This window comes from Hemiscyllium ocellatum, chromosome 20 (genome assembly GCF_020745735.1).
Source record: "Hemiscyllium ocellatum isolate sHemOce1 chromosome 20, sHemOce1.pat.X.cur, whole genome shotgun sequence".
Lineage (NCBI taxonomy): Eukaryota > Metazoa > Chordata > Chondrichthyes > Orectolobiformes > Hemiscylliidae > Hemiscyllium > Hemiscyllium ocellatum.
Window position 1 is genome coordinate 9,650,475 of NC_083420.1, and position 12,459 is coordinate 9,662,933.

General features: G+C 43.9%; 1 protein-coding gene across 1 annotated transcript; it reads right to left on the reverse strand.

Annotated features, from left to right (window-relative positions):
• Positions 1-887: 887 nt before the first annotated feature.
• rmi2 (RecQ mediated genome instability 2) lies at positions 888-12,109 on the reverse strand. Its single transcript, XM_060840141.1, has 2 exons — positions 11,745-12,109; positions 888-1,623 (listed from the first exon to the last, which is right to left on the reverse strand). The coding sequence occupies exons 1-2, from the start codon at positions 12,043-12,045 to the stop codon at positions 1,475-1,477; spliced, it is 450 nt and encodes a 149-aa protein (XP_060696124.1). The 5' UTR covers positions 12,046-12,109; the 3' UTR covers positions 888-1,474.
• Positions 12,110-12,459: the final 350 nt, after the last annotated feature.

The window sequence follows — 12,459 nt, forward strand, 5'->3', positions numbered from 1 at the left end:
GGTCAGAATAAAGAGTACAGGAGTCGGGAGGTCATGTTGTGGCTGTTCAGGACATTGGTTAGGCCACTGTTGGAATATTGCATGCAATTCTGGTCTCCTTCCTATCGGAAAGATGTTGTGAAACTTGGATGGGTTCAGAAAAGATTTACAAGGACGTTGCCAGGGTTGGAGGATCTGAGCTACATGGAGAGGTTGAACAGGCTGGGGTTGTTTTCCTTGGAGTGTCAGAGGCTGAGGGGTGACCTTATAGAGGTTTACAAAACTATGAGGGGCATGGATAGGATAAATAGACACAGTCTTTTCCCTGGAGTGGGGGAGTCCAGAACTAGAGGGCATAGGTTTAGAGTGAGAGGGGAAAGATATAAAAGAGATTTAAGGGGCAACTTTTTCACGCAGAGGGTGATACGTGTATGGAATGAGCTGCCAGAGGGTGTGGTGGAAACTGGTACAATTACAACATTTAAGAGGCATTTGGATGGGTATATGAATAGGAAGGGTTTGGAGGGATATGGGCAGGTGCTGGCAGGTGGGACTAGATTGGGTTGGGATATCTGGTCGGCATGGACAGGTTGGACCGAAGGGTCTGTTTCCGCGCTGTACATCTCTATGACTATGACCTGAGAAAGGATAACAGGAGACAAAACCAGATACATCAAATGGCACAGAGGAATCCTGCATGCTGATGTTGACAGTGATAGTGAAGGATAGAGTGAGGCATCAAATCATTACTGCCATAATTTGATGAACGTTGGTTTCTTTACCCTCAGAGAGAACACTTTGTAGATTTCTCTCAAATACTTAGACTACAAATTCACCGGAGGCTAAAAATAAAAATGTCAGCCTGAACAGATTAAAAACAAGGAAAATATTAAAGACGTAATGTGGTATTTAGCTTACATAGTACATTTTATTTAAACTTTGGACACAATAATCAAGCGTCCTAGTTCAGACAGCACCCCCCCCGGAAAAACTACAGTGCTTTAACCAACATGTGGGAAGTATAGTGAACGAAAGCTTCTCTTCCTCTTTCAGTTGGCAAAATAAAGCCCTGACAATAACTTTATAAGTAAAATAGAAATTATGAAGAACAGTTGAGGTTATGATCCAATTCCAAGAAACTAAGTTATCGAGAAACTGTTTAGGCTAGACTGACAGCAACTTTTAGCATTTACTCCACAATGACACACCATCAGTTATTTCCCTATGGTCATCAACATCTGAGTTGAAATGTCCTGTCATTTATCATCTGGATCCAAACATTTAGATGATACAAAGCCTTCACAGTAAAACAAACTATAAATATGTGGGCCAGAAAACATCGGGTTTTTTTAAATATTTGCCCATAAAGGCACTGATTAGTTTTGTGTTTTGGAGTCTTTTTGAAGATTGCAATTTCCTTACTCTGTTCTCGATCACATTCTTTTGCATTTCAAATTGATGCAAAGTCAATGAGGTGGTGTCTGCTTGCACAGGCCTATGGGATGTTTTGTTGAAGATCCTCCACTTCAAGCGGCCACATGCTCCTGTGCAAAGCATTACCAGAGAGGTCAGTCAACTTCACAGCCCGTATTACAGGCTCAGGACTGCATGATTGGATCACTCCCATCACCATCACATACTTTCCTGTAACAACAAAAAAAGAAAAGCAGTTATGATTACAATCCAAAAACCAAATCCTGTACAAAGCACAAAGGTTAAATGCTGCGCATGCTAGAAACATTTAAAAAACCCTGATAAACTGAACAGATCAGACAGTGGAGAAACAACTGACATTTCTGGTCAGTAACCTTTCAAATTGATATTTAATATACCGGAACACAGCTTATAACTATCATTCTGTATAAAAGGATTTTGCTTCATAAAGTACTGAAGACATTTTAATTAACTACGTACAAGAACATAAGAAATAGGAACAGAAATAGACTATTCAACCCCTCAGACCCACCCCACCATTTTACAAGATTATGGCTAATTGGCCTCAACTCCTCTTTCATGTCAGTTCCCCATTGCCCTCCACTCCTATACACTTCACAAATCCATCCATCTACTAACCCGAATTCCTACTGAGAAGGGAGTGTGATCTGCTTTCCTGAATCTTTGCAGTCAGTGAGGGTCAACTCCTAGAAAGGGAGTTTCACAATTTTGACTCGCGACACTGAAGGAAGGAACAACAACATTGCTCCATGTCAGCATGCTGGGTGGCCTGGAGGAAAATTAACAGGTCATGGTGGCTCCATGTATATGCTGCCGTTGTCCTTCTAGGTGATGGAAGCCAGTGGAATCTCAGCAAGTAACAGCATTCTGTGGCCCAGATCACAATCTGATGTTTATCTTAAGTCAACTTTAAGTCCTCCAGTGCGTGATTACAATTTGAGTTGCATTGGAATACAACCTGTCACTGAAAAGTAATGAATGCAGCAGTCATAACAACTATCACAAAACTGACAGCTTCCACTATTTTGTTTTCAACAGCTTTGTAAAGACTCAAGCAAAGTAGCATTTAGGGTAGAATCAGGAGTCATTCAGCCTCTAACCCTACTGAAGTATAATCACGAAGAAACACAGTCATCTTACTGAGCAATTGCACTACATGAACAAGACTTTTGTTGAGGGTGTGGCAGATCGGAAATGCTTATATATTAAAATTTAGCTTTGGAGATTTTGGAACTACAACATTGCATTGTTTCTCTTCTTCTGTTAAACAGGCAGTACAATTTGGAAGCTAATCAGAGTCTGTTTTGGCCACCATGCTTGACAAGCAATGTAAAACCCACTTCTATAAACCCTTCACCATGACTGAAGCTGCAATTACAATGGGCTGCCTGAAACATACTAAAGAAAACTACAACCGATGACATGTAGGTGCCATCACAATTCAGTACAGTCAACAGGCACACAACAAACAGCCGTGAGATCACAAAGTGATCACCTATTTTAGGGATACTGCCTGTGAATTTTTGACATTCACTTGGGAGGCTAAAGCAAGGCCCTAGCTAAACACAACATCCAAGATGCAGCACCCTGCTACAGTGCGGCCCTCTCTCAGCATTACAAAGTATCAGCCTAGATTGTTCACCAATGAAGAAGTCACCTTATGGGTGAAGTGTGAAACTAAAGTCAGATGCTTTTCTTAACAGCAGGTTTGTACAGAGAAAGGTAATATTGGATTCTGTCTCCTACCCACCAATACCTTAGTGTTGTCACTTTACATATTTCTGAGAAACTAAAAAAAAAACAAACATTGTAGCAAAATAAAATACCAAAAGGAAACAAATCTAAAACATGTCATGGGGAGGTAACACACTTCAGCCACTGGAGGACATACCCCTGCAGAAGGCCTCAACACACTGCCTCTCTAGGAGCAGCTGGACAAAAGATTGTTCTCCACTCAAAGAAATTGAGAAACTTTCAGTAAGCACTGACTTTTCCAGGTTTACAAGACCAATGCCTGACCACCTCGCAACCACAGCTCTACTCCTGAAAATCCAAACCAAAATAAGTCAATAAAAGCAAATTAAAATAATTGCTATTTTTTTTAAAAAAAGGGGCATCGAACAAAAATCAGAAATTAGAGGGATACAAATTTAAATTCCACATTGGAATGGAGAAGAGAGGACACATCACTAACTTATCAGTTTAGGTCTTCAGCCAAATAGCATCAATATTTACTCAATAATTGCTTTTACCTGCCAAGTTTATTCAGCACCATTTCAGTGATCAACAGGCAGACTAGATTGGCTTGTTGAACCCATCCTTGAAAACAACTGTCTCAAATTCAGCAGCCCAGATGGACAAAGGAACACCAGTTATTTAATCTAATCTGTTTTGGCTTTGCAAGAGCTGAGCACAATAGCATTCTCTGATTTGAGAATGCTTACAGATCCAGACCTGCTGAGAACAGAATTCCTTGTCTAAAGGACATTTGTAAATCAGTTTGCTTTTCTTTTAAAAAAAGTGATAACTGTCACTGTCACCAGAAAGTTTTATGTTCCTGATTTATTAACTTACATACCACCAGCTACTGTGGTGAGATTTGAATCTATGCATTGAGATTATAACCATTGCCCTAAACAATAATGGATTTATGAATGAACTCTTCTTAAAATAGGTACCACGCTACTGCTGAGTGCAGATTGATTTCCAATAGACACATCACGAAATACTGAAAGTCATGTTTGCTATCAGGTTTACAGCCAAAGGTACATTTCCCAGCACCACACAAACTGGAGTGCTCTAACCAGAATCTCCCATACCCTCCCAGAATAGGATAAACCTCTGTCAGAAACTACCAATCATAACTGGCACCCAAGTGCCGCTATGTTGGCAAGACAGTGTCCAGCTGGTCATTGAGGTTTAATAACAGCATAGATTAAAAACAACTGCTATTTCCATCTTTTTGATCCCAATGACTATGTATGGCTCCTAGGCCCATGAACTACTGACAGGACCCGGATGATTGAACGCTTGTGTGGTTACTATGAAAGTCAGCATTCCTTCCTTTAACTAGCATTTTTGGATTTACTGGCATCACCTCCTGCTGGTGTGTGCCAAATGATACAAATGCTACTCCAGAAATAAAATTCAAGGAATTTGACTTAAGTTGCATGAATTACCACGAGGCTGAGAGAAATAATAAAACAAAGTTTAAAGGGAGTTTTGCAGGAAAAGTTGCCAGCAGTTAATCCCTCATTAAGGAGGAGGAATGGAAATAAGAAAAGCAGACAAAATTAAAAGGATTTCATCAGATTGAGTTTCAATGCTCAGGTAAACTGTTCACACTTAGTGCACTCCAAAACACATTTCACTGAAAATAAGTGATTTTTCAGCAAAACATGTTTATTAACACTTTTAACGGGTGCATTAGATGTGTGGGGTGTGGGAGCTGTCATCTTAATCACATGACTGTGCTATGAATTGTCAGTCAGCACTTCAGAAGGTTTCATTCTAATAACCACCCCAATTTTAGCCGCAGGCACCCAGTTATTGCCAAACAGATCAAAGCACCCATGTCGCCTGCACTACATTTACTGGAACAGCTGTATGCAGTTTCTGCACGTCTGAAGCATTAGACTCGTTTTAAGCAGCACACATTGCTCGAGTGTGGGCAAGCTTATCAAACTCATTACAGGGAGGTCAAATTTCTTTTGTACAATATAAACAAAGGCCCCTTATTTCATACACAAGCACAATACATTTTTTTTAAACAAACTTCGAATCACATTTAGATATTAGACTACATTCTGGACTTAAGCATTCCTTTGGCACAATCAATCAGTCAAGTCAAATGAATTCTGCAGGATATATCAACATGGATGACAATGATGACTTTGAAGTTAGTCAGCTGATTGATCCTTACTAATTCCCTTCTGAAAGGTAACATTTAGGCCACTTTTGGAATATTGCATGCAATTCTGGTCTCCTTCCTATCAGAAGGATGTTGTGAAACTTTAAAGGGTTCAGAAAAGATTTACAAGGATGTTGCCGGGGTTGGAGGATTTGAGCTACAGGGAGAGGCTGAACAGGCTGGGGCTGTTTTCCCTGGAGCGTCAGAGGGTGAGGAGTGACCTTATAGAGGTTTATAAAATCATGAGGGACATGGATAGGGTAAATAGACAAGATCTTTTCTCTAGGGTGGGGGACTCCAGAACTAGAGGGCATAGGTTTGGTGGGTGGGGGGAGATAAATTTAAACAGGACCTTAGGGGCAACTTTTTCCTGCAGAGAGAGTGATACATGTATGGAATGAGCTGCCAGAGGAACTGGTGGAGGCTGGTACAATTACAACATTTAAAAGGCATCTGGAAGGGTATATGAATAGGAAGGGTTTAGTGGGATATGGGCCAAGTGCTGGAAAATGGTACTACATTAAATTAAAAATTAGATTCCCTACAGTGTGGAAACAGGCCCTTCGGCCCAACAAATCCACACCGACCCTCCGAAAAGTAACCCACCCAGACCCGGTTCCCTCTGACTAATGCCCCTAACACTATGGGCGATTTAGCAAGGCCAATTCACCTGACCTGTACATCTTTGGACTGTGGATGGAAACCGGAGCACCCGGAGGAAACCCACGCAAACACCGAGAGAATGTGCAAACTCCACACAGACCCAAGGCTGCAACTGAACCTGGGTCCCTGGTGCTGTGAGGCAGCAGTGCTAACCACTGTGCTGCCCTAGCTTAGGATATTTGGTCAACATGAACGAGTTGGACCGAAGGGTCTGTTTCTGTGCTATACACCTCCATGACTTGTGCTGGAATGGTTTCACAGGTGCCTGTAGCCCCTCCTGTACCCTATCAGAACAACTATTCTGCACAATGGAGGCGAATGTCAATCAGAATGCTCAGTTACAAAATGTTAATGGGGCAGGCAGCCATTTGCCCCCTCTGCGCTGGCCCTTCAATTTCATCCGAGGGCATTCTCTCACCTCTCCATATCCCTGCACATTTCCTTTTTAGATAACAGTCAGGGCCCCTTTATATGCCTCACTTGAATTTGCCTCAACCACACATCAGGCAGTGCATTCCTGATCCTACCTCTTGCTGCATGATAGTCATTTCTGTATCACTTTTCCTATTTTACTAATTACAGGGGTCTCTAACTTAGGAATATCATACTTTCAAAGGAGATCCCATCATGCTATTAATGACCTGACATGCAAATAATAGTCTCTCACACTTCCAAGCAGATGATATTTTATATTGTACTATATTATGTTCTGACAGAATCAGTTTGTAACCCAGAGACTGGCTATCTTGAATCTGTGCCTCTTTCTCTCCATATTATCACAAATGGGAAGCTTTGCCCTACTTAATTTGTTAAGCCTGATGATTTGAACTCCTCCAGCAATTCTCCTTGAGAAAAAAAGTCCTAACTCGCATTGCTAGTTTGTCCAAAATAGATCATTTCATTTTTCAGAATACTATCCTATTTAGCATTGTTCACCCACTGACCAACCCATCTATATTGTCCTGTAGTTTAAGGCTTTCCTCCTACTTGCCACACCACATTTCATGTCACCTCCAAATGCACTGGTCATACTTCCTACCTTAATGCCTAGATCCTAAATGTACACAAAAAAAAAAGCAAGTGATCCAGCAATGACCCAGTGGTACACCATTAGACACCGACTTCCAATCACAAAAACATTTTTGGATGGTCACCCTCTGCTTCCTTCCACTAAACCAACTTTGGATCCAATTTGACAAACTGCTCTGGATCCCACGGGCATTTAGCTTCAACCAGTCTGCCATAAGACTTGTCAAAAGTCTTAGCAAAGTGCATGTACACTACATCAACTGCAGTAACCTAATGTACAGACTTAACTACTTGAAAAACATGTTAGACATCTCTCCCTTACAAAGCCACACTGACTCCTCAATTAATCCTTGCTTCTCCAAGCGAAGACTGATTTTTCCAATAGTTTCCCTATTACACTGGCCTTTGGTTTTCTTATGTCAAACCTGCTAAAACCACAGATACCTCATTCCTTTCAAATTTAATTCAAACGTACCACATTTCCCACTCACCATCCTGATTTTTAAATCTTCACCATCCACCAGAGGGAATAGAGATGCAAAGTATTCATTTAAACCTCAGCTAAGTTTTTCAGCTCCACTCATACCTCAAAAGTACTTAGAAAACACAGTTAGGTTTTCCTTAATGTTACCCACCAGCATTTTTCTTTGGTCTCCTAATTTCTTTAGAAACCTTTTCCTCCCTAGTCTGACAAACCAGGAATTAAATCTCAGACCATTCTGCGCTTATGTTTTCACTGACTTTGGAAAATTAACTAATATTCAAACCTCACTAGTCCTGGAAGCATGATAAAAGCTTAAGATTTAATTGTACACAGCCAAGTATAAGATCTAATAGTTTTAGCCTGACTGACCACCAACAATCTTACACCTCAATCTATTTTCCCATTTCCTCTCCATACTCTTCAATTTCTTGGTAAATCAAAAGCTGTTCATTCAAAATCCAATGCATTCAACAATGGAGTATCCAAAATCTTGAGGAAAAGAATTCCAATGATTCACAACCCTTCAAGTAAAGGAATTTCTTTTCAGAGAACTACACGATCAGCCCTTTATCCTGAGACTGTGCCACTGAACTTTAGACTCCTTGGCCAGAATCGATCCTGCCAATTCCCTAGCCAGCAGGGAGGTGATGGTAGCACAGTGGTAATGTTGTTTCTACTAGGAAAAACAAAAGGTCTAGGCTAATGCTCTGGGACCAGATTACCACAGCTGTTGGAATCTGCACTGAAAACAAAATGTTGGAGATCACAGGTTAGACAGCATCCATGGAGAGAGAGCAAGCTAATGTTTCAGAGCTCAAAGAGTCATCTAGACTCTAAATGTTAGCTTGCTCTCTCTCCAAGGATGCTGGCTGATCTGTTGTTTTCAATAATGATCTGGGAACTTGGGTTTTAATCAAGTGAATAGACCTGGGATATAAAGGAAGCCATTGGCAATGGTCTCGATCAACCACTGTAAAAAGGAGGACTGGTTCAGTCATGTCTGATGCACTCAAAAACAGGACCAGACAACAACAAATGCAGCACCACCCACATCTTACAAAAGAATTTTTAAAAAACCCTGTTTCAGAATAGTGTATATTTCAATGAGATCACCTCTCATTCCTCTAAACTTCAGAAAATATTGGCCTAATTTACTCACTGCTTCAGAGCAGTCGACGTCCTACCCTCCCCAAACGTTTGTCCAGAGATATTAATGCCATAGATGTGCAATATTAACAATGCTGGGCTGACAAGCTTCTCCTTTTGCCAACATATTCCGTAGATGGGGGGTTGAGGGGGAGCAGGATGAAAAAAAGGAACTCACTGCACAGGGAACTTGCCTTGTTGATACGTCTGCCAAAAGGTACCATTTCACCTCATTGTCCATGCCCAGCTTTCAGACTACTGGCTCTCCCTTGCAAGGTCAATTACGCTAAGCTCAGACTTCCTCAAAGCTAGAAAAATAAACCACAAACCAGTTTTTGGTTCTCATCTTGGTTTTTAATACGTAGTGAACTTTCAGCCAAACAGGTCACTCAGTTTCACAGTAAGAAAACAGTCATTACATCTCCATTTGACCATTCTTCCCTTACCTCTGCTGCAGCTTCACACACATCCCATATGCTCGCTCGTAAAATAAGTTCATGACAAAGTTATTGTATAACCATTTTGACAGAATTAACCACACTGGAGAGTCTGTTGAAGCATGACAAATGCAGATAACTTTCACTTTCTCATACAATGCAACCATTAAAATTCATGGCTCTAAGGTTCATTGCCAGCAAATTCTTTCACTGCAGCAAAACAACAGGAAACAAAAGAAAATTTACTCTAGCCCAGCAGCAGGCTTAATGTTTTTCCACTGACTATATTGTGGACACAATAATTGAACAGTTTTTTTCCTTCTGCCCACTACACCTTCACTGCTGCCAGGGGATAGTTGTACAAATGAGCAAAGAGGGGGCTAGTGTTGCCAAACGAAGCAATCAGGTAAAAACAATGTCTGCAGATGCGGGAAACCAGATTCTGGATCAGTGGTGCTGGAAGAGCACAGCAGTTCAGGCAGCATCCAACGAGCAGCGAAATCGACGTTTCGGGCAAAAGCCCTTCATCAGGAATAAAGGCCGGAAGCGTGGAGAGATAAGCCAGAGGAGGGATGGGGTGGGGAGAAAGTAGCATAGAGTGAGTGGGGGAGGGGATGAAGGTGATAGGTCAGGGAGGAGAGGGTGGAGTGGATAGGTGGAAAAGGAGCTAGTCAGGTCGGACAAGTCATGGGGATAGTGCTGAGCTGGAAGTTTGGAACTCGGGTGAGACGGGAGAAGGGGAAATGAGGAAACTGTTGAAGTCCACATTGATGCCCTGGGGTTGAAGTGTTCCGAGGCGGAAGATGAGGCATTCAGCCTTTATTCCTGATGAAGGGCTTTTGCCCGAAATGATTTCACTGCTCGTTGGATGCTGCCTGAACTGCTGTGCTTTTCCAGCACCACTGATCCAGAAACGAAGCAATCACCTGACCTGCAGCAAGGAGAAGGTACAATGTGAAACAGCACCACCAAGTTTGTATCTATTTAACCAGACACAGCATCGCAGTCTCTTGCAAACAATTCCACCCCCTCCCCCCACCAACCACCACCACCACCACCACCATGTACAATGAGAGATCAGGAATGCCAGCAACACTGGAGAGTAAAAGCAGGTGGGGAAAACTGACAAGACCTAGCAGCTGCAACAGACCATTAAGAAAGTGCATCAACTTCACCACACAGTGAGAGAAAATCAGATGCTGCACACAGCAAGATCATTCAGTCAAACCTTCAGTCTCATCACCTGACTAAGTTCATTGAATCTTTCCACCCTCCAATCTCTATTTCATGAGAATAAATATCTCCAATTTGCGGGCTTCTATAAAAAGACAGAGGAGATCCACTCCACCAAGTCACTACACACTGAAGTTAAAAATTAAGGTGAGTCACTCGTTATGCCCAACACTCCCTAGTCACTCAACTTGCTGTAAACTTAATAAATTTGACAGCTAAACATTCAGTGATTTAAACCTTACAGCTACATTCATCACTTAAATAACACAAATCTGCACATTCAAAATATAGTCGAAAAATGTGGTGCTGGAAAAACACAGCAGGCCAGGCAGCATCCGAGGAGGAGAATCGACATTTTGGGCATAAGCCCTTCTTCAGGAATGCCTTCTTCACTTTCTCCATATTCAGAGTATAAACAGGGAAAACCACAAGTTCAGACATGGCTATGCTTGGGGCAGCACGGTGGCTCAGTGGTTAGCACTGCTGCCTCACAGCACCAGGGATGTAGGATTGATTCCTCAGGTGACTGTCTGCATGGAGTTTGCACGTTCTCCCCGTGTCAGTGCAAGTATCCTCCGGGTGCTCTCGTTTCCTCCCAGATTCCAGAGATGGAATACAGAACTGGCTGAAAGGTAGAAGACAGAGGGTGGTAGGGCGTGTGACCAGTGGAGTGCCACAAGGATCAGTGCTGTGTCCTCTACGTATTGTTATTTACATAAATGATTTGGATGCGAGCATAAGAGGTACAATTAGTAAGCTTGCAGATGACACCAAAATTGAAGGTGTAGTGGACTGCGAAGAGGGTTACCTCAGATTACAACAGGATCTTGATCAGATGGGCCAATGGACTGAGAAGAGGCAGATGGAGTTTAATTCAGATAAATGCGAGGTGCTACATTTTGGGAAATCAAATCTTAGCAGGACTTATACACCTTAATGGTAAGGTCCAAGGGAGTGTTGCTGAACAAAGAGACGTTGGAGTGCAGGTTCATTGCTGCAGGGGGGAGGGAGGGGGGGGGGGGAGGTGGGGGAAGGGGGGAGGTGGGGGGAGGAGGGGGGGGGGAAGGGGGGCAGGAGATGGTAGTGGGAGTTGAAGAGGGGTGTAGTAAGAGATTGAAGTGCTGGTGGGGGGGGGAGAAGAGAAGAGTTGAAGAGCGGGGGGGAGGAGGTCAAAGGGCAGGGGTAGTGGGGTCAAAAGGGCTGGGGTGATAGTGGAGGGGGTCAAAGGACAGGGTGTGGTGGAGAGGTCAAAGGGCAGAGGGTGGTGAGGAAGGGGGTCAGAGGGCAGGGCTGGTGGTGGGGTCAGAGGGCAGGGCTGGTGGTGGGGTCAAAGGGCAGGGCTGGTGGGGTCAAAGGGCAGGGGGTAGTTTCCGGTGAACTGGATGTTTTGACCCCGCCCCCCCGGTACCTGCGGCGATGCACGGCCTCCCCTTGGGGACACGGTCCGCCCCGGTGACGGTGAAGGTGCCGCTCGGGTCGAGCAGACGGAGACTGATGTGATCCTCGGGCCTGACCTCCTGCACCGTGCCCTGCATCCACACCAGGCCCAGCTCCAGCGGGGGCCGGCCGCTCGCCTCCCGCCTCAATACCCACCGGCCCGGGCCCGAGGCTGAGGCCTGCCGTAACTGTCCGGACAGCAGCTTCCAGGGCGGAGAGGCCAGGCCCGAGCCTGGGGCCGGGGCCGGGGCCGCGGGGGGTGAGGCTAACATCCACCGGCTCAAACCTCCCGCCTCCGCCCACTCACTGACCGGGAGGGGGCGGGGACACTGTCCTCTATCAGAGCACAGTGCGAACCAATTACATCGCCGCTACCTCAAAGACTAACCAATCACAAAGCTACCTGATGTCCCGCCCCGCCGGATAACTAGCCAATCAACGAGCGGAGGCCTGTACATCGACCAATAGACAAGCCGGTCGCCTCTCCACCAAACAAAGAACGGAAAGGCATTCTAACCAATCAGAGCATGCTGTTTCTACGCTCGACCAATCAAGAAGCTGGAATGTCTCTACCCCCCCCCGGAGAACAATAGTGAACACTAACCAATCAATAGGTAGAATCAGATAGATTAACCAATCAGAACGTCGATCAACGCTCTACCTCTCAGAGAACACGCAGGAGCATT